Source organism: Microtus oregoni, unplaced genomic scaffold (assembly GCF_018167655.1).
Source record: "Microtus oregoni isolate MIOR12 unplaced genomic scaffold, Mior012 000026F_ref0000081, whole genome shotgun sequence".
NCBI lineage: Eukaryota > Metazoa > Chordata > Mammalia > Rodentia > Cricetidae > Microtus > Microtus oregoni.
In genome coordinates this window covers 5,425,489-5,451,782 of record NW_024543085.1, presented here as the reverse complement: position 1 = coordinate 5,451,782, position 26,294 = coordinate 5,425,489, and the positions used below count along the sequence as shown (strand labels likewise).

Below are 26,294 nucleotides of genomic sequence, written 5' to 3'. Positions count from 1 at the left end.
CTCTTCCCACCTGGTCTGTGGACTGGCTTCAGCGGTCCTCATGGACACCCTCTCAGGTTCCCCTGCCGGTGTTCTGGAAGCCTCTTTATATTAGGAGAGCTCTGGACAACACACTGGAACTGGAACCCTGGGCCAGCTGCTTAGTGTGGTGTGTTAATCATTTTCTTTAGTCATCCACCATGTCTTTAGCTGCCACAAGGAGAAGGATAATTATCTGGTGTGCCCTAGACATGAAGTACAACAGCTACGACATGCTCACTAAAAGGCAGGAAGTGTCCTGTAAAATTCTGCCCACAGGTCACCAGCTCTCTGAGCCACACCCAGCCGTTTTCTGGGTTCTCAGCACTGTCTTAAACTCCTTAAAGCACCAACTACTATGATTCTAATGAGTGGTCTTTCCCTGTACATTTGTAACCTTTTACATTTACACCCCAAGCCCCTTAGTCCTCTCCAACAGACTAAGGCACTTGGCTTCTTTTATTTCAGATTAAATTTTATCTATTTTTATTTATTCATTTATTTACTTTATTTGTTTGTTTCTGTTTTTGTTTTGTTTTGTTTTGAGACAGGGTTTCACTGTGTAGCCCTGGCTGTCCTGTAACTCACTCTGTAGGCCAGTCTGGCCGCAAACTCAGAGATCCACCTGCCTCTGCCTCCCGAGTGCTGGGATTAAAGGTGTGTGCTACCAGCGCCCAGATTATTCTGGACCAAATTTTTAAAACGTTTGGAAGAATATGCAGTTCCTACGGACAGGAAACCAGAGCCACACAGAATGATCACCCACATGGCCCAGGCTGTATTTCCGCTTGTTTTATAAAGCCCAACCGATACCAGAGTGGCAGCAATAGCGCCGCAGCCGAGGTGCCTTGCTCGAGGAGGAATGTCACGAATTGACCATGTTTCTGCGTAACTTGCCGACTGGGAGATATGAAATTGAAGGAGAAGCGGAAAAGACACACGCGAAGACTAGATGTCCTGTTTCAAACTGCACTTCGGTGTCAAGTAAGAGGGCTCATAAACATCTGACCAAATCTCAGAGGAGACTGGTGCATACCCAGAGCTCACCAATGCAGAGGGCAACCAGGTTCCTCTGAGCAAGCAAACCAGTGGCCTGTGGACCGTTCCTGCGAGTGCCAAGAAAAGGGGTCAAGCTCTGGGGACCCAAAGCAGTTATTTCTGACCTAGCAAACGGTTCTTCTAACCTTGGACTGAAACATTGCCACTGGAGAGTCAGAGCAGCCTGATAAACTAATTCTGTCCACTGGGCGCCTGTGCTGTTCTTCAGCGGATGCTACCCCTAGAAATGTCAACAGGTTAAAAGCGAGACAAGGCACCTTTGTTTCAAGATATTATTAATCTCAAAGGAGCCCTTTGTTATTGTGTACAGTTTAACCTTAACAAAGAGAGCTACCACTGAGATTGCCTGTTTAATTATCATACGTTAGAAAGGTAGGAAATGGGTGCCCCTTCAAAGAACTTTCGAGAAGAAGAGATTCAATTTGTATTTAAAGGGACATAAGAGGTTTCTTAGAAAATTGTACTCTCAAAGCTGAACAACTGTAGTATTCTTCCTCGTCGAAAAGAAACCCAGAGGCTTTCCAAGCATCAACTAAAATCTCAGCCTAGTAAATTCCACAGTACAGATTTGTTATTTCTCCACTTGGCGCTGATGTTCAGTGAACTGCAAATTCACTTAAGGCTGTTGTAAAGTCACAGTATTTACTTTTAATCAGTGTATTCTCTCTATCAAAGGGACTGCTAATAGCATACTCCCATGTTTATGAGGTCAAGTTGAAAAAGACTTTCTTTTGAATGCTGGAAGGAATCTTCAGGTGTATGACCATGTGTGCGTATGTTCATGTGTGTTTCTGTATATGCATATGTGTGTGTATATGCCTGTATACATGTGTGTATGTGTGGTCGGAAACTCTTTATATGAGAGGATAATCTTGAACCCTTCAGTCCCCTGCACCACTATCTACAGTCCTCTGAAAGAGGTTTTGAACTTAAATATTCAAGGTCTACTGATCTATTTGAACTTAACATATCTACTTGATGTAGAAGTTGTAAAGAAATCAGTTTTGCACTGTAGTAATAAGAGCGGCCGGGCTGCGTCCCCAGCACCCCGGCTACCTGCCCAGCTAGCTTATGCCCGAAATAATTACACGGAAACTGTATTCATTTAAACACTGCTTGGCCCTTTAGCTCTAGCCCTTACTGGCTAATTCTGATATCCCGATCAACCCATCTCTAATAATCTTTGAGCACCGGTCTTACCGGGAAGATTCTAGCCCACATCCATCCTGGGTCGGAGCTTCATTGCGTGTGTCTGCCCGAGAGCCAGGAGCATTGCGTCTCTCTCTAAGGCATCTGCTCCCTAGAGGAGAGCTGTGGAGTCTGATCTCACTTCCTCTTCCTCCCAGCGTTCTGTTCTGTTTACTCCTCCCATCTATCTTCTAACCAATAAAATGGGCCAAGGCAGTTCCTTTATTAGCCAATGACCTTCCTCCATCATTGCACCACGGTTTCTTAGATATGAAGACAAACCTTTATATCACACATGAATTTGTAGTCACTATTTGTACCAGCTCAAGAGTACTTGTTAAAGAACATTTTTTTAGGGGGTATCAGCATTCATGTTCAATCCCAGCATTTGAGAGCAGAGGAAGAAGGACCTAAATCATGACCCAGCCTATGAATGCTCAGCCTAGCTTAGGCTCCTTTCTTGCTGGCTTTTACAACGTAACCTGCTTTTCTTCCTCTATGTTTTGCCATGGGGATTTTCACCCTTCTCTCTATCTGCCATATTCTGTGTCTGATGACTAGCGGCTTCCTGGCTGGCCCTGGGAGTCTCTTTCTCCGCCATTCACTCCTCTCTTCTCCCTTGAGACTTGATTTCTCCTCCCCCTCTTCTCTCTGACTGCCAGCCCACCTAATCCTTTCTTTGCCTAGCTTTTGACTGTTCAGCTTTTTAGTAGACCGATCAGGTGCCTTGGGCATGCAAGGTGAAATAGCAACATGTCTTCTCATAACTAAACAAATCCACAGCATAAACAAATGTAACACACCTTTACACACTTAAGTATTCCACAGCATAAACAAATGTAACACACTTTTATATAGTTCTCAACCTGTGGGTCTCCAACCCTCTGCGTGGTTAAATGACCTTTCACGGGCGTCACATATCAGATATCCTACATATCAGATATTTATATTACAATGTATAACAGTAGTAAAATTGCTGTTGTGAAATAACAATGAAGATAATTTTCTGGTTGGGGATCACCACAACATGAGGAATTGCATTAAGGGATTGCAACATAAGGAAGGTTGAGAGCACTGACAGAGAGACCCTGTCTCAACCAACGGAAAAACAACACAAACCAAAAAACAATTTTAACTCGCAGAGATCTGTTTGTCTTTGTCTTATGCCTGACTAAATCTTTATTATTTGTGTGTGTGTGTGTGTGTGTGTGTACCACAGTGCTTGTGCAGAAGTTAGAATGCCCCCTCCCACCATTTGAGTGCCCGGGGAACTCAGGTTGTCAGCCATGGCTTGGCAGTAGATTTCTTTATACCCTGAGCCATCTTGTCAGCCCTCAAGTGCTTTTAAATGGGAAGTCTCCCCCCTCAACTCCCTAGGCAGATTATAAATAAGAGAAATATCTAATTTTAGAACAATATTGCAATGTTTAAACAAAACCTGGAAAAAAAACTTTTAACTCCAAAGGAAACTCCATACCTAATAAAATATCACAGTAGTTAGGCAGCCTCTTGCCCTTTATTAGCAGGATAGCTTGGATAACCCAGCTATTCTGAGTCATCCCCGGGTACAACACAATAAGGGAAAGATGTGGGAATGTGCATGCCTCTCTTCCAATGGTCCCAGCACAAACATCCCCAGAGTGCAGCTGTTTTGACCCTCTAAGAGATAGAGTGCCATTCTAGGGAATGAGAAAAATGAATTTCTCTCCATGGCTACCAGAGCTCTCTCAATACTTTAGGAAGTAGACTTTAAGGTGTACCATTTAGTTTCTATGTTCTTTGTTTTAAGGATGAGATCCTAGGAATGGGGTGTAGGGTCAGAGCCATGATTTCTGTAACAATGCAAGACCTGTGTTTCATCCCTAGACCTTACATACATACATACATACACGATCCAGCAAACTCCATAAAACAGAAAGACTACACTCCCTGCACAAAAACCAAAACAAAACCCACAGTGAATAAAAGACAGTTGTAAGATGTGCCTATACTATTCTAAGTCATAGTGAAATCCAAACAGAAATTCAAGTCCTTTCCTAAAAGCGATACATCAAAAACGAAATACAAGAAGTCAAATTGAATTATACATTGTTTAGAATCCACCCGGTGGTATTCACTTAGCTGGGGAACCCAAGAGGGAAGTCATACACACAAGCAAGGTCAAAGTTGTCCACAACTAGACCACAACCACATTCGTCAGCTCTGCATATCCAGAGGAAGTTTTCACCTGCCTGTAGGGAGAGCATAAAGAATCCACGTTATACATTTAATCAAAGTGTGTGTGTGTGCGTGTGTGTGTGTGTGTCCGTGTGTCCTTCCAGCTATTCCTATCTGCATTACAGTCTCATTATTTCGCCAAGTATTTATGCATCCACGTCTACGTATTAGACACTCTGTTAGAGCATTGGAGACTACAATTAAGAAGGCGGAGATCTACTGCTGCGGGAGCGATGGGACACTGTACTCAATTGATGATGAATCTTTAAAATATCCCAAGTACGGAGGGTTCTAACTGGTCGGGTAGCTAACCTGAGGTAACCGGTGAGGCGTCGGGGCTCGACCTCTGAGGTTAGCCTGCACACAAGGTCACAGCACCTTACAGCACAGAAGCACACAGGACGGTCTCCTAGCTCTGGTCCCCAGGGTGCCTCTTCACGATGCCCTCAGCCCCGCCTCGCGTCGCACGTCAGCGTGCGGGCCACTCCCCTGCGCACTGGTTGGGTCCCAGCGACATGATGAAACTTCCCGCACGCGTTGCAGGAGCCGGCGGTTATAAGGTAAGAAGCAGTCCTGGCGGCTCCCGTTGTGGCTGCGCCGCCTCCGCTCCCCCTCCTCTCGCCCTGGCCGCGAGCGCGCAGGTAAGCGGGACCCAGATGCTCGGCGCGGTGCGCGGTGCGCGGTGCGCTCTGCACGCCCGGTAGGCGGGAGGATGTTCTGTCCGCTCGTGCACGCGTGTGCTAAACACCCGGGCCCCGCGCGGGACAGATGCTGCGCTGCAGCGGGTGCCAGGGCGGGGCTGGCGCGGCGCGATTGTTGCGCACCTGGGACTGAGCAGGCCAGGAAAGCTCTCTCTCACAAGAGCGAAGTGCCCCGTGGAGGCTGGGCCGCTCCAGACAGGACACAACGGTGGCCTTAGACGGGGCATCATAAATGTTATTATGTTTTAATGTATGACGTCTGAGCCTGAAAAACTTCGGCAATCCGAGGGCCTTGCCTGGGACCAGCTGGAAGCCTGCAGCAGCCACGGTTGGGCGCCCCAGCCTCCTTCTGGGGCCTGGTTGTCGCAGGATCGAGGCTCTCCCTAACTCTAGAGCCAGGCTCTCTAGGGTTGACTGTCTAGATCCGGCTCACTGAGCTCCCACTCACCTTACTGCCTGTCTCCCTCCCCCACTCCAGCTCCATCCGTGCAAGACCGGCCCCAACCGAGCCATCTGTTTAAGGAGACTGGCGGTCAAGTGCAGAAAAAGGCAAAGGGATTAGCTTGCTTTTTCCTAATAATGGGTAGCTATTCACAGGCCTGGTTTCAGATTAATGTAACTTTTAAATACAAGGACAGGCTTTATTTTTCTTGGCCCGTGGGGCTTACAGTTCTTAACAGTTAACTCTTATCGCTGATTGATGCCAGTACTGTAATATTAATTAGAAGTAAGACTTGCATGTCCACATGTTAATTATTGAAATCTTCAAATAAGGAGATCTGTTGAAGTTTAGGTAGATTTTAAATGTTAAGTGCACGGAAGAGGCGCTGTCCAGCCATGGAGCCTCACGACAGGCGCTTGCATGCACTGACCTCTAAACACTGGCTAGTCTGAACTGAGATGCGTTATTAACTGTGAAATACATCAGATTTTAATGATTTTGAAAACCGAATTCTTGATGTTTTAGTTGTGGGCTTTGGCCTTTAACGTCTGAATTATCCCTCCAGCCTGGTTTTAGTGATCTAGGGAAGGCAGTGTAAAATAGAATTAATTTTGATTATTTTGTATTGATTATTTTGTTTGAGGTATGTCGTGTTAAGGTACGTTTAAAATTCATTTCAGTGCTTTCTTTTGCCTTTTTAATGGGGTTTATTAGTGTATTAAAATTGCACACACGGCTCATGTGGACAGTCACAGGGACAGAAGACAGTGAGAAAAATGGGGCACAAGGAGGGCCATTCTCTGCATGGAAGACTGATTCCAGTTACAAAAAAAAAAAATGCTTGAACTTCCTTATTCCTGCTGAAGGGAGGTATTTTAAACTTCTCCTTCCACTTATAAGTGCCTGGCTTATGTTTGTCGTAACAGACAACGCATTAAAGAGCCTTTGGATGATCCTGATCATCACAGTTGATTTTCAAAGCCCACTGTAAGCCCGCTTTTCTTTCTTTTTCTTCCTTTTATTATTTTTGTTGTTGTACGAGACAGGCCTGGAATTCTCTCAGTAAACCAGGCTGGCCTTGAACTCAAAGAGATCCACCTGCCTCTGCCGTCCCAAGTGCTGGGATTAAAGACGCGCGCTCCCACCACCCAGCTTCCCTCCTTTTACTGAAAATCAATTCTTTTCTCATACAATATAATTGGAATACAGTTTCCCCTCCTATTCCCAGTTCCTCCTCACCTCCTCTTCCATCTAGATCCACTCCCTTCCTGTCTCTCATTAGAAAAGAACAGGTTTCTAAGCGATAACAAAAAAAAATAATGAAATAAAATATAATAAGATAAAACAAAAACCGTCATATTGACGTTGGACAACACGAGCCGACAGGAAAATAAGAGTTCCAAGAGAAGGCTCACGAATCAGAGGTCCACTCGTTTACACTTTAGGAGTTCCGTGAAAGCCGTGAACTGAAGGCTGTAATTTGTATGGACAGGGCCTGGTGCAGACCTGCGTAGGCTCTGTGCCGCTTGCTTCCATCTCTGTGAGTTTGCAGGAGCTTTGCCCACGTGTTTTAGGGGCCTTGTTCTCCTGGTGTCCTCCGGCCCCTCTGCCTCCTCTTCCCCAGGGTTCTCTGAGCTCTGAGGGGGAGGGATTTGATGGAGACATCTTGGTTAAAGCTGTGTGATTAACCCACTTTTCATTGGCATTGAGTCAAACATTGCATATTAGCAGCCATGGCTCCTAAATGTGGATTTCCCCCCTGAATGTCCAAACCAGACCCATCCGCAGCACAGCATTGTGGAAGGAGCTGTGCACACTTGCACGTTGTCCTCAAGTTGCTTTGCTTGATTCCATGTTTTTTTTTATCTTTTTTTTTTTTTTTTATCTTTTGAGCTGGTTTTGCTCAGTACTTCAAAGCTTTGATAGACTGAATATTTTTGAAGGGCCGTTCAGAGTGGCTGAGGTGAGCATGTGTAGTGTAAGGTGTTTGTTCCAGATTATGTTGCCATTTGTTGCATATCTGCATTCTGTGTAGATACGGTATTATTTCCTAGCTGGACATTCTTTATTGAACTATTTTGAGCTAGTGATATTCAAATGATATATTTGTAGGCATTACTTCCTGACCTACAGGGATCTAAGTTGCCCAGTCTCTAATGTTGCTTCATCTCTATGTATTCTGACTATTTTGCTCACTAACCAATGCAGCTTTGTGATAAATATTTGAGAATATTTTTGTCATTGAGGACGTTCTGATACTCATCTTTTCTGTTGTTGAAACCAGACCTCCTGTAGCACAGGATGGCCTTGAACTCCTGACCCCCAAGTGCTAGGATGGTGTACCACAACACCTAGACATAGCAAATACTTTGTATCCTCAGCTTAAAATGGTTGTTGGGATATCTGATATCAGGCTATTTTCTTATTCTTCGTCACGATTAGATAAGTCACTTCGATGTTAGGTTAGAAGTCGTCCATGCTTGAGATGTATTAACTCCACATGCTATTAGAAGGTGCAGATAAAGCAAGGGTATTTAACTGTAGAGACTTGGGAAGTGGCTGTCCTAACGTGGAGAACCTCCCGCATCTTGGGTTATTTTTTGAGTTTCTCAACTGGAAAATGCTGAGGTTGGGATCCCTCCTAACTCAGAGCCAGCCAAGTCTGCCATTGATCCTGGGGAACCATCCTGGGCTTCAGAGACACAATGTGACCTGGATGTTGTTGGGTGTAACTCCCACCAAATCTAAGGTGGGAGAGATGTGGGCTTTGGCTGGCTGCTAAGTTTATGTATCTGGCTGAATATAAAGATCACCTGTATTTTTTAATCTCTCTAAGCACACTAAGTCAATCTTATCTGCTGGCCAACCTAAAGGAAATTTGCTGTAGATAAAGACGGTTTGTGTCCAGTTTTTGGAGAAAGCGGTGTAGGTTTCTGGAATCAAGAGTTGATCGCTTAATGAGAACCCCTGCTTTTCTCCAGAGCGCCTGCAGCTCTCCAGCAGCATGTGTGGCATTTGGGCTCTCTTCGGCAGCGACGACTGCCTCTCCGTGCAGTGCCTGAGCGCCATGAAGATTGCGCACAGGGGGCCGGATGCCTTTCGTTTTGAGAATGTCAATGGGTACACCAACTGCTGCTTTGGATTTCACCGGCTGGCCGTGGTTGATCCTCTGTTTGGAATGCAGCCCATACGGGTGAGGAAGTTCCCCTATCTGTGGCTCTGTTACAACGGCGAAATCTACAACCACAAAGCGGTAAGCAGAGTGAAGCTGGGGGTGCCTGGCTATACTTAAACCTCGGACGCAGAGCTCATGCTGTTCGCATTTTGGGCCGTGCTTCTTGTCTTGTTAACCTTTCTGTGTTCTTCCCTCATTTTCCCTAATCATGTAGCTATATAAAACACTGACACAGGAAGGCAAAATGACTTAGATTCTTAAAAACATAGAAATGGGGATGCCAATTCAGGTTTTAATATTTATTAGGGCTGTGTTATGTTCCGTGTTAGGGACAGAGGTCCAGCAGTAAAAGGATGGTTGGGTCTGTACCGCAGTGGAGCTTCCTCTGTTAGGAGACAGTCCCTGTGCGTGCTGTGAACTTTCTGAACCAGCACGTGGAGCGTGAAGCAGACAGGAGAGCTGTTCACAGGAAGCCTGGATCGGGACAGTTGCCTGAGGAAGCAACACTTAACTGAGACCTAATTGGCAGAGGACACTGGGCACAGCTGGGAAGAGTGTTGCACACGGGAGGGGACGGCATGCGGACACTCCTGGAGTGGGAAGCAGTCTGGGATAGAGTGAATGAGTACGGGAAAGGAGGGCCCGGAAAGACAATCCGGCACTCCTAGTAGCGGGGCGGGAGAATCATTTTCAAGGGCAACAGCAACCAATAACTTAAGGGAGGGGTAGTATCGAAGAGCCGGGAGGTGATGTTATTTGTAGCCTTATGTAACACGCCACTGAGAAATGTTTGCGGTTCCTCACTTAGTAGGGGCCAAATGGTCGAAAGGTGGCAGAGGCGGTGAAGTCTGTTAAGTAAGACTTGGCAGTATTAAAACGGAAACAGCTGTCTACTCTGGTGCCTTGGGGCGGGAGTGGGTGAGGGGATAGAAATGTTGATCCCAGAAGCCAGACGTGATGTGAACCTCTCAATCCAGGATTATTTGACTAGTTTCTCATAAGGAAAAAAAAATTATATTTGAATTACAAGCTTTCACAAATATAACCCCTTCCCCAACCTTGAATTGCTTCAGAGAAATGTGCGTGGAAACCGATAATTGTTACTCTCTGCCTGTATTTATTTTATCTCTTCAGGCCTACGCATTCTTTTTAGGCTGAATTATTCTAGTATGATACATCATAATACTTTTTCTCTGGACTATGTAACCATTTGTTTCTTAAGAATCAGAACATTCTCCTAGCTAACATTAATAGCAAACTTAAGACTCTGTAACATCTAATATCCAATTCATGTTTAAGTTTCCTCAAGTGTCCCTGGACTACATTTAGCAATGTTTATTTTTATTTTAGTTTTGATTTCCTTAATACTTTGTGTGTGTGTGTGTGTGTGTGTGTATATATGTGCGTGTTGTATGTGTGTGTGTATGTGTGTGTGTATGTGTGTGTGTATGTGTGTGTGTATGTGTGTGTTGTGTGTGTGTATGTGTATGATGTGTGTATGATGTGTGTGTGTTGTGTGTGTTGTGTGTGTATGTGTGTGTGTATTGTGTATGATGTGTGTGTATGTGTGTGTTGTATGTGTGTGTATGTGTGTGTTGTGTGTGTGTATGTGTATGATGTGTGTGTTGTGTGTGTGTTGTGTGTGTATGTGTGTGTGTATTGTGTATGTGTGTGTGTATGTGTGTGTTGTATGTGTGTGTGTTGTGTGTGTATGTGTGTGTGTATGTGTATGATGTGTGTGTATGTGCGTGTTGTATGTGTGTGTGTATGTGTATGATGTGTGTATGTGTGTGTTGTATGTGTGTGTATGTGTGTGTATGTGCGTGTTGTATGTGTGTGTATGTGTGTGTTGTATGTGCGTGCGTGTATGTGCATGTTGTATGTGTGTGTGTATGTGCGTGTTGTATGTGTGTATGTGCATGTGTGTATGTGTGTGTTGTATGTGTGTGTGTTGTATGTGTGTGTATGATGTGTGTATGTGTATGATGTGTGTGTATGTGCGTGTTGTATGTGTGTGTATGTGTGTGTTGTATGTGCTTGTTGTATGTGTGTATGTGTATGATGTGTGTGTGTATGTGCGTGTTGTATGTGTGTGTATGTGTATGTGTATGATGTGTGTGTATGTGTATGATGTGTGTGTGTATGTGTATGTGTATATGTGTGTGTGTGTTGTATGTGTGTGTGTGCATGTGTGTGTTGTATGATGTGTGTGTATGATGTGTGTTGTGTGTGTATGTGTGTATGTATGTATGTGTTGTATGTGTGTGTGTATGTGTGTGTATGTGTGTATGTGTGTGTGTATGTGTGTGTATGTGTGTGTGTGTTGTGTGTGTGTGTGTGTGTGTGTGTTGCGCATGTGCCCTCCCGCGCACACATGTTTTAGGGCAGATTTCCGTCAAGGTTTAGGCATTTAGTTACGATGTTTCTTGGTAAAATTTGAAATTTCTGTGCCTATTCTTCACAGGTAAGGTTTCTATCCTAGCTGTTGGTTGATCTCATTCCTGAACAAGAGTTTTTGTTTGCCAGTTTGCTTGCTTGTGGGAACACTTTCAAAGTAGGGTTCTTAGCTGCACTGTTAGTCAATTAGCAAATATAAAATCCTGCTGTAAACAAAGTAAATACTTGGAGATGGATCACTGTCAAGAGGGAAGGAGTGAGGCGGGAGGGATTCGGGTATCATTACATTTAAGTCAGGCCAGTCTGAAGGGAGACTAGGTTTGTTTGAGGCTAGGAAACCTATCTTGGTTTATTTTTGAGATAACCTTGCTGCTTGTTAATTTTGTTAAGAAATTAAAAGTATATTTCTTAAAAATGTGTTCTTTTAAAATTAGGTTATGTTCTAAGTTGTATTTGCAAGGACTTTCTGATGGTTTTTTTTTATCAGACATCTAACGAGACTGCTAGAAACTTGTCTAAGTTTAATCTTATATATTTTCAGAAATACAGCATCAACGTTCTGTCTTCACCTCCTGCTTTGATAACATGAAATAGGATCTGCTGGTCTAGGAAGCAACACAGACAGACCAGGGGCCTTCAAGGAGCCCCATTCCTGTGATTCTAGGGAGGTGGCAGGATGAGGCTGCTGTATAGGAGGAGTTAGAATTAGTACTTGGGATGTGATAGTCAAGCGACTTCTCCCTTTTGGATAAATTACCATTGGAAAAGAGGCTGGAAGTGATACTAATCATTTGCAAATGCCTTAGGGTGTTTCCACCCAGAGAGGTAGATTTTCAAGAGCTAGGACTTCCTTGGTAGTCCCTGAGCTGGGAAGAGTGCCCAGATGGTAGTGTTGTAGAGGCGGCAGCAAAAGCCTATACTCTGACAGCTCTGTGCTTGCTTTACTCAAAGGACCACGTGTTCGGGCTGGGGAGACCCGAGGCATATTTTCAGGCCATACATATGCATTCCGTTGCATTCCATTGTCCTCTTTGAAAACTGTGCAAGTCGGGAGTGGGGATGTGAGGCCTTTGTTGCAGCATTGATAATGCCACGGTTTCCTTTTAATCATGAAAGCACATGGACCGAATATAGAAGACAGAAATTCCAGGTCGGGATTATCAGTGGGCGCATAGGATGCTAACATTTTGTTTGCTCCACTTCCTAAGCTGAAAGAGCGTTTTGAATTTGAGTATCAGACCAATGTGGATGGTGAGATTATCCTGCATCTCTACGACAAAGGAGGAATCGAGCAAACCATCTCCATGCTGGACGGGGTGTTTGCCTTCATCCTGCTGGACACTGCCAACAAGAAAGTGTTTCTGGGCAGAGATACCTATGGAGTCAGGCCCTTGTTTAAAGCCATGACTGAAGATGGATTTCTGGCTGTGTGTTCAGAAGCTAAAGGTAATCATGGAGTTTTATTATTCTGGGTTTCTGTTTCTTCCTGGATCATAGTGAAAATTCTATAGGTGTCAATGAAAAACTTTACAAATGATGTCGATGGATACTCAGTGTGAAGAGGATTTGAAATCCTGACCACCTGTCTCCTACTCTTTCTTTCCCTCCCTCCCTCCCTCCCTCCCTCCCTCCCTCCCTTCCTTCCTTCCTTCTGTTATGCCCAAATCCACAGGCTCCCCACAAAAGCCAACAAAGTCTCATATGTAAAAGCAAAGAGCCTTTATTTTAATCAAGTTTGCAAACTCAGTCTTTCCGTTTGTCCAAGGTATTGGAATATCCGGAGAGCCTTGAGCTCAATTAGAATTAAGCTTTTATAGTAGTAAAGGTGGGGGTGAGTGGTTTCTGAGGTTCAGGACCTCTGATTGGCTGACATCTGTCTAGGGGTGTCCTGGAGTGTCCTGGTAAATGTGCACTGGCAGGTGGTTGGTTCTACAGCGGTTGGAATGTCAGGCATTTCCTTTGAATGGTCTGTTCTTGGGTGAAGGTTGGGTAATCTCAGCTTGTGGTTCCTCCAGCAGCCAGGTATTGCCTCAGGGTAAACTACCGACTCAGGCCTCTTATTAAGTTTATCAATGGCCAAGTTCTAGTCTGGCGAAGAACTTCCTTTGGGTGACCTGTCCATATTTAGTTTATTATGGCTGCTTCCCACACTTCCTCCCTCCCTTTCTTTTTTTTTGTGTTTGTGTGCGCGCTCGCTCATGCGTGCCTGTGCACATGGAGAAGCCAGACATGATGATGCCTTCTTCTACCACTCTTCACCTTAATGTTTTTGGGGTTTGTTGTTGCCGTTCTTGTTTGCTTGTTTTGTCTCCCTGTGTAACCCCGACTGTTCTGGAACTCACTATGTAGACCACGATGGCCTAGAACTCATAGATCCACCTGCCTCTGCCCCCTGAGTATTGGGATTAAAGGTGTACACCACCATGCCTGGCTCCATCTTAATTTTTGAGGCAGAATCCTTGACTATACTCAGAGCTCACTGATGTCACTGATTTAGCCAGCCTGGCTAGTCACTGGGCTCCAGGACCTCACCTGTCTGCCCCATCCTGCCCTCCCTGCACTGGAGTTAAGAGTTACAGAATACTGCTACCAGACTTTGCATGGCTACTGCGGATCTGAACTCGGATCCCCATGCTTGCTTGGTAGGCACTTTATGGACCGGGTATTTCTGCAGCCCCTGACTGTTCTGGCCACCAGGAGGTGAGCAAGTTTCTTCTGCATGCAGAGTAGTTAGTTCTGCCGTGGCTTACAGATAGAGCCAAGTGACCATGGACTTGGTCACCGTGACCCAAATACTTAAACTAAAATAAATATTCCTTTTAAAATATTTTATCTTGGGTATTTTTATACAAGAGATACGTTGCCAACACACATAGCATTTTCCGGCAGCAAATTTGGTAAGCATCTTTTGTCTCCACTAGATAGCAAGTTTTCTCTAATGTAGCCTTGCCATTTCTTGGATCCTTTGCCACTTAGCTTTCAGATTTAACATTGTTTGAAATAGGATCTTGGTCTGTGAAAGGATCCTCAGCACACTAATTATAGTTCGGTCTAACAGCAAGCAGCGCAGGGCATTGTGCGTCAGTTACCTAGAGTCCTGCTAGAGAATCCTAGCAAAGAGAATACAAAGCTTCTGAGTTCGAGGCCAGCCTGGTCTACAAGAGCTAGTTCCAGGTCAGCTGGGACGTTACACAGTTGGCCTCTTGGCCCGAATGGTCCCTCGTTAGGGCACTGTAATCTCACCAGCAGTTGGCTCTCTGAAGTTTGTTTTCTGCACCCTCAGCTTTGTCCTTTCCAGACTGTCTCAGTTAACTGCTTTCTACTGCTGTGGTAAGAAGCCATGACCAAGGCAAGAGCTCCTTTGGGGTCATGGATTCAGAGGGTTAGAGTGCCATCATGATGCATGGCATGCAGGCAGGCAGGCAGTGGCTAAAGGCTCACATCTTGATCCATAAATGTGGCAGAGAGAGCTAACTGGAAACAACGTGGGCTTTTGAAACCTCAAAGCCCACCTCTGGTGACATACCTCTAACAAGACCACGCCTCCCAGTCCTTCCCAAACATGAGCCTCTCTGCCGTCTCTTTTGAACCAGCATACCGACTGAATGGTCTCACCTGGAGTGCTGTATCTTTGCCAGCTTCTAAAAGCTCTCATCACAGTTCTCTGCGGAAGACTCACCGGTGCCTGCATCCTCAGCGGAGTGGGCGCCGTTTGAGCTCTGCCGGCTGATGGAAACACCGCTTCCGCTGGTCTCTAAATTCTGTGTACACAGACCGGGCTAAGAAACTCGTAGTGAATTATAACAAGTTTCTGTGTGGAGTGGGTGTTAACTAGTTACAGCGAAACACTGGCGTTTGTGTCCGATCATGGTGTCCGGGTAGCAACTGCCTGTGCCTGAAAACCGGATGAAGACACGTGTTATGTGTGGCTTTGTCACGTACATTATATGACAGCTACTAAGATAGAGGTGCTGGCTTCCGAGTCCCCGAAAGTCATTTTGCTTGTTAAAGGTGTGGGAACCATGGGTCTTTTCTTCAAAATGCCTCAGTGACGCTTGATGAGATGCCCATTTCTTGATGAGATTTTGATTTCTCTAGTTTCTCAGGTGTATGTCTCTTCTTGTTTGCTTTCTGGTAGGAAATAGACTTTCCCTTTAAAAGGTTTCATTCGAAGATTTTATAGGCATTTGAAAAATAGGTTTTCTTGATTTGAAATTTCAGGTAGGGAAAGGAGGTAGAAGCTGAAGACGCAGAGCCATTCAGTGTGGATAGGATCGTCTCAGAAAATGTTACTGAAAGAACTCTGAAAGCATGGGTTAAAAAGTCAAGTCTGGAATAGCTTTATCACACACCATATTCAGAAGTTACCCTGAGATGGATTCAGTCACTTTCCTGTTGCACCAAGTAATTACAAGTCTATGCAGGCTGTGTTGTGTCTCCACGCCACTCTGACCGCTTCAGGAGACAGATAGGCGATAGGGTTGGGGTAATGATTTCCTCTCCCACTGTTTTGTTTGTCTAGTGGATATATATTTGTGTTTAAAGGGGGAGACAATTAGAGGATATTAGCTAACCTTGAAGGCTGCAGAGAATCACTCAGTTGCGCACCTTGCTGTTCTGTTTGCACATGTAGGGCTCGTTTCGTTGAAGCACTCCACAACTCCGTTCTTAAAAGTGGAGCCCTTCCTTCCTGGACACTACGAAGTTCTGGACTTAAAACCAAACGGCAAAGTTGCATCCGTGGAAATGGTGAAATACCATCATTGTACGGATGAACCACTGCACGCCCTCTATGACAGCGTGGAGAAACTCTTCCCAGGTGAGCCATTCACACCGTCTGAATCAATTTGATTCTGAGATCTTGACGGTAAGATATGTTTCCTCTGATTCGGAGGTGGTGAGATGGCCGCAGTGCCAGCCATCCTGCTTGTGGAGGGACTGCCTGCCTCCCCTCAGCTAGCTCAGTCTCGGCTTCTCTGGGGATGCCTCGTTCCCTTTCTGTGTTGCTAGGTTTCGAGTTAGAAACGGTGAAGAGCAACCTGCGGATCCTTTTTGACAATGCTATCCGGAAGCGCCTGATGACGGACCGGAGGATCGGCTGCCTTTTATCAGGTGAGGCCAAGTTAAAGAAACAGACTATCATGCTGGGATTTAAGTGAAATGATTTGTAACTGGCCCTCGCTTTATTACAGATGTCTTTGTTAGTGTAAGAGCTGGTTGGTACACATTTACTTATAATCCTGTCTACCCATCTTTTTAAACCACTTTTTGATACGGTTACCATTGTAGGGACCAGTAAAATTTATGTATTATATTCTTCACTCACTAAAGTTGATTTCAGTTTATAAAACTTGGAGCTCTTGAGAGCTAAACTCCAACCCACACGCTAAGCAGGTGTGTAACCACCTTTGTCCGGTCTGGTCTCAGGAAGGCACATAACCATCAGCTTGTTCTCATGCTGCAGGGGGCCTGGACTCCAGCTTGGTTGCCGCCTCCCTGCTGAAGCAGCTCAAGGAGGCCCAAGTGCAGTATCCTCTCCAGACTTTTGCTATCGGCATGGAAGACAGCCCTGATCTTCTGGCTGCCAGAAAGGTACATGGCAACCTGCTCGTTGTGTAGTTAGAGCTTAATCTTGTGTTTAGCTTCAAAATCAAGCAGAAGGGGTCCTAGTTTGCCTGCTGTAACTGGGATAAAGGTAATGACCAGAAGCCACCTGGGTAGGAAAGGGCTCGTTTGGCTTATGGATGCCGAGTCATGGTCCATGGAGGGAATCCAAGGTGAGGCAGCCCTGCAGTCAGGCACCGAAGCAGAGGCCATGGACCACTGCCTGCTCCTCCTGTCTCCAGATTCCTCACCTCAGTCCCCACCCTGAGTCCTTGCCTTGGTAATGGACTCTGACTCGGAATATGTAAGCCAAATGAACTCTTTCCTCTGCAGGTTGTTTCTGCTCACGGTCATTATCACAGCCGTAGAGGACAACCTGAAAGACCTTCAGAGAGGTCCTTCCCTCAGGAGGAGACCCCTAACCCAAGGAACAGTCGAGACCACAGGCTGTAATTAGCAAGAGGTTTATTGGGTGGGCACAGGTACCTGTGGGCGGCAAAGTCCTTTTGGAGGACTTGCGTGCCTGCAGGCTGGGAGAAGGTCTTTTTATAGGAAAAGGGTGGCAAAAGCAGGCATACAGAAGCAATGCATGGTTACAGAGATCTCATTGGTCAGTTCGAATGAGGTGAAGGGTTCATTTAGGGGACAAGTTCCCCAGAGACATGAAGGTCTGATAATAATAGTGGACTTGGCCCTATCTAGGGTACATGTAGTTTTTCCCAGAACTGTTCGTTCCCCTCCTAGGCCTGGTGTCTGACCACAGATATCCTGTTTGACTACCTAGGAGTACTGACTTTTCCTTGAACTTACATTTGTTTGTGTGAAGGCTTTGCAAAATGGCCTTACAGCAGCTAAGCTGGGGTCTTTCAAACCTAGGGTAGAAATTGGTACCAGGGTTGTGGGGTGTTGCTGTGACAGACCCGAGCACGTTGTTGTGGGAGGATTGTGGAAGGCATTTGGAGCTGTGGGCTTGAGAGCTCAGAGTTTAGTGTGCTAACGTGGAAGGTTAGAAGAAAATGCTGAGAGCTAGGCACGTGGGGGTAGACCTGGCGTGGGAAGGGAGAGCTCTGCACACGATAGGGTCTAGTGTGGGAAAGGAGAGCTCGGCACGTGGGGGGGGGGGACACCTGGCGTGGGAAGGGAGAGCTCGGCATGTTAGGGGGAACCTGGCGTGGGAAGGGAGAGCTCGGAACGTGGGGGGAGACCTGGTGTGGGAAGGGACAGCTCGGCACGTGGGGGGGGCTGGCGTGGGAAGCCAGAGCTCGGCACGTGGGGGGGGGGGTTGGCGTGGGAAGCCAGAGTTTGGCATGTGGTGGGGGGGCTGGCGTGGGAAGGGAGAGCTCAGCACATGCCGGGGGCCTGGTGTGGGAAGTGAGAGCTCGGCACATGGGCGGGGGGTGGGCTGGCGTGGGAAGTTTTTATGATACTGATACCTTAAAAGTTTTTATGATAAGGGTCTGTGGTTCTGGTGAGCTGAGGCTGAAGGTCGGTTGTGACGAGACCCACACCACTTAAGCGAAACCTTTTCTGACACAAAGCGTTGTTTCTGTTTCTGCTGCTGACCTCGGTAATTATTTTAAATAGAACAAAAGTGCTAGACTTTTGTCCATTGGGTACTTCTGGTTTTTTGGGACAGAATTTCTCTGTGTAGCCTAGGTTGTCCTGGAACACTCTCTCTAGACCCGGCTGGCTTCAAACTCATAGATCCACTTAGCTTTGCCTCCTGAGTGCTGGGATTAAAGCCACGCCATCACCGCCACCACTGCCCAGCTCTGTTTCTCTTCGCCGTGCGAATTCAGGATGCCTTGAGAGGAACTGACCTGCTTCACTTTCAAAAGTAGGACTTTAAGAAAACATGGATTTTTCTTCACAATTAGGTGGCAAATTATATTGGAAGCGAGCATCATGAAGTCCTTTTTAATTCCGAAGAAGGCATTCAGGCCCTGGATGAAGTCATATTTTCCTTGGAAACCTATGACATCACGACAGTTCGAGCATCTGTAGGTAAGCTGTTTTGTTGTAGCAAAGAGCTTTAATACGGAGAAAGGAGACGGTTTAAAGTGATTTCAGTTTAAGAAAGGTTGTCTAAATAGGAATACAAGCAAAATTCCTCTATAGCTATAAATATATATTTTTAAAGACCACGTAAGAGTGCCCTTTTCAACTGGAGGAAGTGCTTTCAATGAATGTAACCAGGTCTTTGGAACACTGAATTTACAAGTTAGCTCTGCCTACAGTCTTAAAGACCGCTTCATAAGAATAAACAACAGCCCATGTTTACCAAGCACACACTGCGTGCTAAGCTCCATGTGTCCCACATTTCATATGAATTATGTATGGCTGCCTCCAAGGCACTCCATCGTGGCAGTGCGATGGCCCATCCCTGATGGTTCAGCACCCAAGCGACTGAGGAGGAGGGGGATTGCTGTACATTTCGCATTGATGGCATCACTATAGGATGGATACATAGTTTGGCTCGCCTTCCTCCCGTTTTCTCTGTATCACGTGTCTTGGGCGGTGTAGTTGGGTGGTATAGTTGAGTCTCGCCAACCAAAGCCGGAAAACTCTGTTGCTGGCGTTAGTCTGAGCTGCAGGGCAGCAGCTGGTTTACCTAGCACTTGCACCGTAGCTGGTATTGCACATAATCTAGAGGTGGTTTAAGGTACAAGAATGTTTCACGGTGTTGCAGGCTCAGACTTCAGCAATAATGCAAGTGCTTCAGTGAAGTGAGTTTTCGTTTGCTCGTGCATATAAGACTGTGACTACAGTATTCTGTGGTCTGCTAAGTACCTTGACTTAGGATTATCTCATTGCTGTTGGTCCTCTAAGCTGTAGGAAAATGATGCGGTATGTTTGCTCATTGAAGGGTTGGGGTTTTTACTGTGACCACAGCAACTCCTCCAAAAGATACATTTAATCAGGGTAGATTGCAGTTTCCAAGTCCAGTTCATTATCATCATGGCGTCACATGGTGGCATGCAGGCAGACGCGGTGCTGGAGAAGGAGCTGAGAGTCCTGCATCTTGACTTGCGGGCAGCAGGAAGTGGTCTTAGTCACACTGAGCAAAGAAGCTTGAGCAAAGGAGACCTCAAAGCCCGCCCCCACGGTGATACACTTCCTCCAGCGAGGCCACACCTCCTAATAGTGCCACTCCCTATGAGCTTATAGGAGCCGGTTGCGTTCAAACCACCACAAAAGCCAAACTCAGTAAAATAAGATAGCCTGTATATGTGTATAGATTATGTACAAACACCATCACTTTATAAGAAGCTGAGGTATCTGAAGATTTGGATAGCTGGAGAGAGGCCCCAGAACCAATCCCATATTGAGAGAACAGTGTTCTTTGATTGTTTTAATTTTTTTTTTTTTTTTTGAGACAGTTTCTCTGTGTAGCCTTGGTTGTCTTGGAACTCACTCTGTAAGCCACGCTGGCCTCAAACTCAACACGATCCACCTGCCTCTACCTCCTGAGTGCTGGGATTAAAAGTGTGTGCCACCACAGTCCAGCTGGGAACACTGTTCTTTATAAAATAGGGGACACATCTATACTGTAAAACGTTTTCCTTAAGGAGCTCTTATGTGGATGCATTGTAAGTACCCCGTCACACAGCTTACCAATTATTAGTTATTGTCATGTAAGCTGTCCTAGTTTTAGGTGAACACATTCTGAGATTAGACGGGGGGCCACAATCAAATAGATTCAGTGTTGCTGAGCCTTAAAATGCTGTTAGCTGAGTGAGTAGTTCACTTTTAAACTCTGGAGTACAATGAAACAATACTGCAGTGATTTGGCCTTCTGAAAGATAATTAAATAAGCACATTTATAACATGTCTGTGGTTGAGTTTTCACGGGGTGGAGGCAGAGTTAGGAAGAGAAGAAGTATAAAGATGAGATCGGAGGGGACGGCGGTGGATAGAGAAGAGGAATGGGTGCCGAGCCAGCGTGTTCAATACCATACAGAGCCTAAGTCCAGTGTGGAATTTGGAGGTTGAAAACTGATAATAGAAAAGAATAAAACAATTAAAACTAAGCCATTTTTGTTAGTCAATCCATTTTTCTGTTACTGTAATGGATAACCCCAGGCAAACAACTTTTTAAAAATGAGTTGTTTTTTTTTTTTTTTAACTCATTATTTGTAGGCTGAAAGCCCCGCAGCATGACACTTTGGTGGGCAACGAGAGAGATCGTAGTGAGATCAGAGGCCAAAGAATAGAGAAGCGTTCTGTTTAGACAATTACTCAGGAGAACTAATTTGTTTTTTTCCGGGAATTGCCTTAATGCCTTCAGAGGCGAGATTCTTGAGTACCGCGGTTGCTCTGAGCAGGCCTCACCCACTCCCTCTCACTTCGCCATGGACCACACAACCACCCAGAGTCCTTGGGAGAACCAGCTGCATCAGAAGTGGTGCACTCCCCAGGCCCTTTCCGTAGTAATGTTAGGAGGAAGCCATGGTAGTTAGGGATTTGGGCACTTCAATTCAGCAAAATTTTGAGGTAGAGAAATCTTGCTCTAAGAACATAATTTCAGAACCTGTTTATAAAATATTGCCATGGTTTCTAGGCTTATTTTATTGCCCAAGTTGGATCAACTGTGTGTAAATGCCTCTTAAATATTTACGCAGTCACTTGGAAGCTGCTAATATTGTCTAAGTCCAACAAAGCCGCTGCAACCTGCAGTTGTTTCTGAAAGTCACATGAAGGCTTTCTAGAACACACGCTGACATCAGTGCCAATTTCTTCTTCATTTAAGGTATGTATTTAATTTCCAAGTATATCCGGAAGAACACAGACAGCGTGGTGATCTTCTCGGGAGAAGGGTCAGATGAACTTACACAAGGATACATATATTTCCACAAGGTGAGCACTCTGGAGAGAGAAGGTGGCCGTCCAGGCTGAGTTAAGAAAAGCCAGGATCACTTGACTCTTGTTTGTACTGTCTGTGTAATGAGTAACATTTTTGTGTGTGTGTCTGAATTGATGGTGTCTGTTTCTTTTAGGAAAAAGAAGTCTCATTAGTATCAGATACTTTTTGTTCTTGAAATTAAACATGAGAATCGCTTTTATTTTTTATCTGTCTGTCTATCTAATCTATCAATCTATTTTTGTATTTTTGTTGTTGTTTTGTTTTTTGTTGTCCCCACCCTCAAGACGAGTGTTCACTATGTAGCTCTGACTGTCCTAAAACTCACTATGCAGACCAGACTGTCCTCAAAATCACTGCCTCTGCTTCTCTAGTGATAGGATCAGAGTCATGCAACACCAGGCCTAACTGCTTTTGTTTTTTTGTTTGTTTGTTTGATTGATTCCTGTGGAATTGTGGCTGTTGATTTCCACGTTAAGCACTTTGGAGGTGGATGGATCTGTCTTATAAAACATTGCTGGCCTCTGAAGTCATACACTCTACCCCTTCCATACCTTGTTTTCTGTCTTGCTTATCTTGTGTTTTAAACGTAAAAGGGAACGATAAAGGCCAACGCCACCCACTCACCTTTCCGTTCACTGCATAGGCTCCTTCTCCCGAGAAGGCGGAGGAGGAAAGTGAGAGGCTGCTGAAGGAGCTCTACCTGTTTGATGTTCTCCGAGCTGACCGGACTACCGCTGCACACGGGTAACCTTAGACCCAGTTGTGAAATGAACAGAGATGGGAAGAAACTTAAAAAGAGATCAGTTGCTTTTGCTTACTTTTTGTTTCTTTCCAGTTGGCTTAGAAGTACGATTTTTAGTTAAACTTGTCCCTAAAGAGCTGGGCTCTGCCCTGGGTACTAACACTGGGGTGGGAGAGAGGGTCTTCTGAGGGTGTGTCTTTAAATCATAAAAGTAATGTGCCTTTGACCTAGAGGGAAGGCTGCAGCTGCTCTTTCTGAGCCTTTTAGAGTGTCCCCGAGGGGCAGGGAATGAAGATGTATGAGGCTTGATAAGACTGTATACTAAAAACACATTTCTTTGGAGCCGTTTCTTCTTGGCTAGAGTTTTCACATGTAACTGGGTTTGTTGAGGAATAGAATCATATTGTACATGATAAACACCTGTTCAATAATGTAGCTTCTTCTACCGAATCACATGTAGTTGAATAGATGGGAATCATAGGTAGTACCTATCTGCATATCCTGACCAGAGTCACGAGGACTCTATACATGATGTGACATTTGCGTATCTTCAAGACGAGGCCACTCATAATTCTTAAATCTCCTGCTCTCAGAGAAACAGTTAATTTTTTGTAGGCACAGAAGGAAAGAGATAGTTTCCAACAGGAAGCTTCCCCACTAGATGCTGGTGTTATGAGTACAGACTTTAGTAAGCATCCAGTTGTGTAGAGTGGCTGTTAGGAGGCCGGAACATGCCTTTGTAATCTGCATTCCTCAGCCTGATGCAGCTGCTGGGACGCACACGGCAGCTGCTGGGACACACATGGCCCCTGCCGACCAGCTTTGTTTTCTGTTTTCCCCCAGTCTTGAGCTGCGAGTCCCGTTTCTGGATCATCGGTTTTCTTCTTATTACTTGTCTCTGCCACCAGAAATGAGAATTCCAAAAGTAAGTAAATCAACCGTGGATAAAAACCCCAGACTCCGTTGGCTGTGCTGGTGACTTCGCTGACCTTGCATTTGTATTCATGTCAGAATGGCATAGAAAAGCATCTCCTGAGAGAGACGTTTGAGGACTCCAACCTGCTGCCCAAAGAGATCCTCTGGAGACCAAAAGAAGCCTTTAGTGATGGGATCACCTCAGTCAAGAACTCCTGGTTCAAGATTTTACAGGACTATGTTGAACATCAGGTCTGTCTTTGAAGATCCTTTCTGGAACAATACAGATTAACAGAGATCTGGGATCTCTTGTATTTAGTATGACTAGTTGTGTCTCTAGGAGACTCACAGTTCCTACCAAGAGCTCCTACACACTACAGAAGGATTAAGGAAAATGAACGACGTTGAGGTGACATAGTAATTATCACTGACCCTTTCTGCATATGTCTGGGTACCGTGGGTACAAAGAAATCAAACACTGAGCCTCTAAACACAAAATATGTATGAGGATTTTTAAGCACTCACTGCATCTGTTTATTTTTGAGCTCGTTTCAGCGTTTTTCTAACCACTGCGTGGCGTAGAGGGTCTTGCTGACTTAGTGTGTGTGTAGCAGAGCAAGTGCAGAGCCACCGGGTGACGTGCCTGACTTCTCTTACAGGTCGATGACGCAATGATGGCCGCGGCAGCCCAGAGGTTTCCCTTCAATACTCCCCAAACCAAGGAAGGCTACTACTACCGGCAGATCTTTGAGCGCCACTACCCAGGCCGGGCTGATTGGCTGACCCATTACTGGATGCCCAAGTGGATCAATGCCACCGACCCTTCCGCCCGCACCCTCAGCCATTACAAGTCAGTGGCCGAAGCTTAGGTGCTCTCTAAACGCTAGTGTGAAGTGTTTCTTCTAACTCAGAAGGTAGAGACATTGAGACCCAACACAGCAATGATGCGAGCCAGCCACCAACCCCACTCCGGCTTTTGTGGGCATGGAAAGAAATAAAAGTATTACATCTGCAATGCTTCTGGTGGTGGATGCTAACACAGCCTCTTTAGAGGCAGCTAAGGACGGAGTGGTGGCTGCGGTATCACCGCCATGTGGATGGCTGGGAGCTGAAGGGGGAGAGCTGGTGATCCTCGCATCTCAATTCTGCCTATGCTCCTGGCAGCTCCTAGGTAGACATGGATGTGAGTCCTCCGTGAGACCTCATGACTGTTCTGCTGAATAGGACAGCCATTCAGCTTTTTTGCTTTCTTATATTGTGGTACTATCCCCTCTGAAGACTTGTGGAATTGGGGCTAACCTTCTCAGATAGAGTCAGATGCTACGTTAGGCTTCTGTGGGTCTCTGTGGAACTGTTTAACACCGATACACAACACTGGGCATTGTGAAACTAGTTCGCATCACACAGCTTTTTCCTCTAAAAGCTTCATTATAGGAGCGGGCCAGTTGTGGACCCTGGGCCATGGTTTATTGATGTGTATTACAGAAGAATATGTCAATGTGCTTGGGAAGTAGGAAATACCACCTCGAAATAGGAGCTACTCACCTGAAGGCTTCCTCAGTGCTTCAGAACCCGCATGCTGAGATGCATAGGGCAGATGGATTTAGCTGTTAAAAACTTTTGAAAAGGGAACAGTTGGTGAAAGAATTCTTGATGGTTGTCAGGTATTTCGGTGCTTGGCTCTGAGCACTGGGGAGGCTGCAGCAGGATTAGGAGTTGGAGGGTTGCCTATCTCAAATGAAGTTAATGCTTGATGGGAAAGCTGTTGCGGCCAGCTGTAGGCCATGACTTACCATTTGTAATTGTGCCTAAGGAACTGAAGATGAAGCCTTACACTAGGGTAATCGGATGCTTATCTTGTACTTATATTTAAGTGTTTGAACTTAGCTTGGTTTAGCACTATACGTATTTTCTGCTAAAGTTTATCCGGCCCGGCTGTGTGGCATCACAGATGATCGAGAATATTTACACAGGGCACACCGCCAGCTTTGAGGATGTGGGAAGGCTTCAGATTTCAGCTTCAGTGTCTAAGATGTATTATCTTCAGATCCCACTCAGAACTCCAACACACATAGAGATAGTTAAGCCAAACAGCACCAAACTTGTGTGAGAGCTTTTTTGTCCCTCTGCCAAATGCCCAAGAAAGGTGTATTTCGGTTCATAGTTTGAGAACTTATGGTTCATGATTGGCTTGTTACGGTCAGTGGCTACATTATTTCTCTGCCAGTGGTGAGGCAGAAAATCAGGGCAGAAGAACCCGTGTAGCACGGCTGTTTACCTCATGGCTGTGGAAAGCAAGAGGAATGGGTGGGTTTATGGGCAGCCCCTGAAGAGATCTCTAGTGACCCAACCAGGCCTCACCTTCACAGGCTTTTGCTGTCTCCCAGGATTGCCGTTCGGTTAAGGAAGGCATCGATGGTTGTATTCACTGAGTTAGTCAGAACCTTTATGACTTAACGGTGATTTCATGCACTAGGTGGAGACCAAGCCTACAGCCTATAAACCTTTCCGGCAGACTGTTCATACCCAAACCATAGCGAACAAGGCTGCCTGTGATGGCTACAGGTGACTTTCAGATTCTGCACATTCGTGTGGTTGACCTTTTCTTTTACAACCTCAAAGGAAGGTTTGGAGAAAGTGCCCCTAGGGTTGCTAGCATGAGTGTCTTTGGACAGTTTTCCTCCTCGGTTTCCTGACCATCCCGATGGCTCCTGTTCCCACAGACTCAGCTGTCACTCTTTCAGGCACCCCTATAGCTAAGCATTACCAGCTGGCACCTTGCCTCTTCAGCCTCCTGGGCATCTCTTGGCAACCTACCCGGCAGAGCTTTGCTTCACTTGGACTTAATATCTGCAACATAAAACCCCGCTTCTCCCTTACCTTTAACAATGGTCAGCGTGTTCTTGCACATCTTTTCAGTGGAAAGCGGACGTGTGTAAAGTGTGTAGGAAGACCTCCAAAGCTCCTAGTGC

General features: G+C 45.6%; 1 protein-coding gene across 3 annotated transcripts; it reads left to right on the top strand.

Annotated features, from left to right (window-relative positions):
- The first annotated feature begins 4,981 nt into the window (after nucleotides 1-4,981).
- Nucleotides 4,982-24,337, top strand: Asns (asparagine synthetase (glutamine-hydrolyzing)). Of its 3 annotated transcripts, none has more exons than XM_041675750.1 (12): nucleotides 4,982-5,042; nucleotides 8,607-8,878; nucleotides 12,406-12,643; nucleotides 15,831-16,016; nucleotides 16,208-16,309; nucleotides 16,662-16,789; nucleotides 18,679-18,805; nucleotides 21,552-21,658; nucleotides 22,309-22,409; nucleotides 23,251-23,332; nucleotides 23,419-23,574; nucleotides 23,982-24,337. In XM_041675750.1, exons 2-12 carry the CDS (start codon nucleotides 8,630-8,632, stop codon nucleotides 24,189-24,191), a joined length of 1,686 nt encoding a protein of 561 aa, XP_041531684.1. In that variant the 5' UTR covers nucleotides 4,982-5,042; nucleotides 8,607-8,629; the 3' UTR covers nucleotides 24,192-24,337. The 3 variants fall into 3 exon arrangements, with proteins under 3 accessions (XP_041531684.1, XP_041531685.1, XP_041531683.1); XM_041675751.1 differs by having other exon boundaries at nucleotides 5,025-5,123; nucleotides 12,436-12,643; XM_041675749.1 differs by having other exon boundaries at nucleotides 5,025-5,123.
- Nucleotides 24,338-26,294: the final 1,957 nt, after the last annotated feature.

Coding starts and splice junctions, on each gene's coding strand:
- Asns (XM_041675750.1), top strand. CDS start 8,630: ATGTGTGGCATTTGGGCTCTCTTCGGCAGCGACGACTGCCTCTCCGTG. Junction 8,879..12,405: donor AAATCTACAACCACAAAGCG/GTAAGCAGAGTG, acceptor CCACTTCCTAAG/CTGAAAGAGCGTTTTGAATT. Junction 23,333..23,418: donor CAGAAATGAGAATTCCAAAA/GTAAGTAAATCA, acceptor TATTCATGTCAG/AATGGCATAGAAAAGCATCT.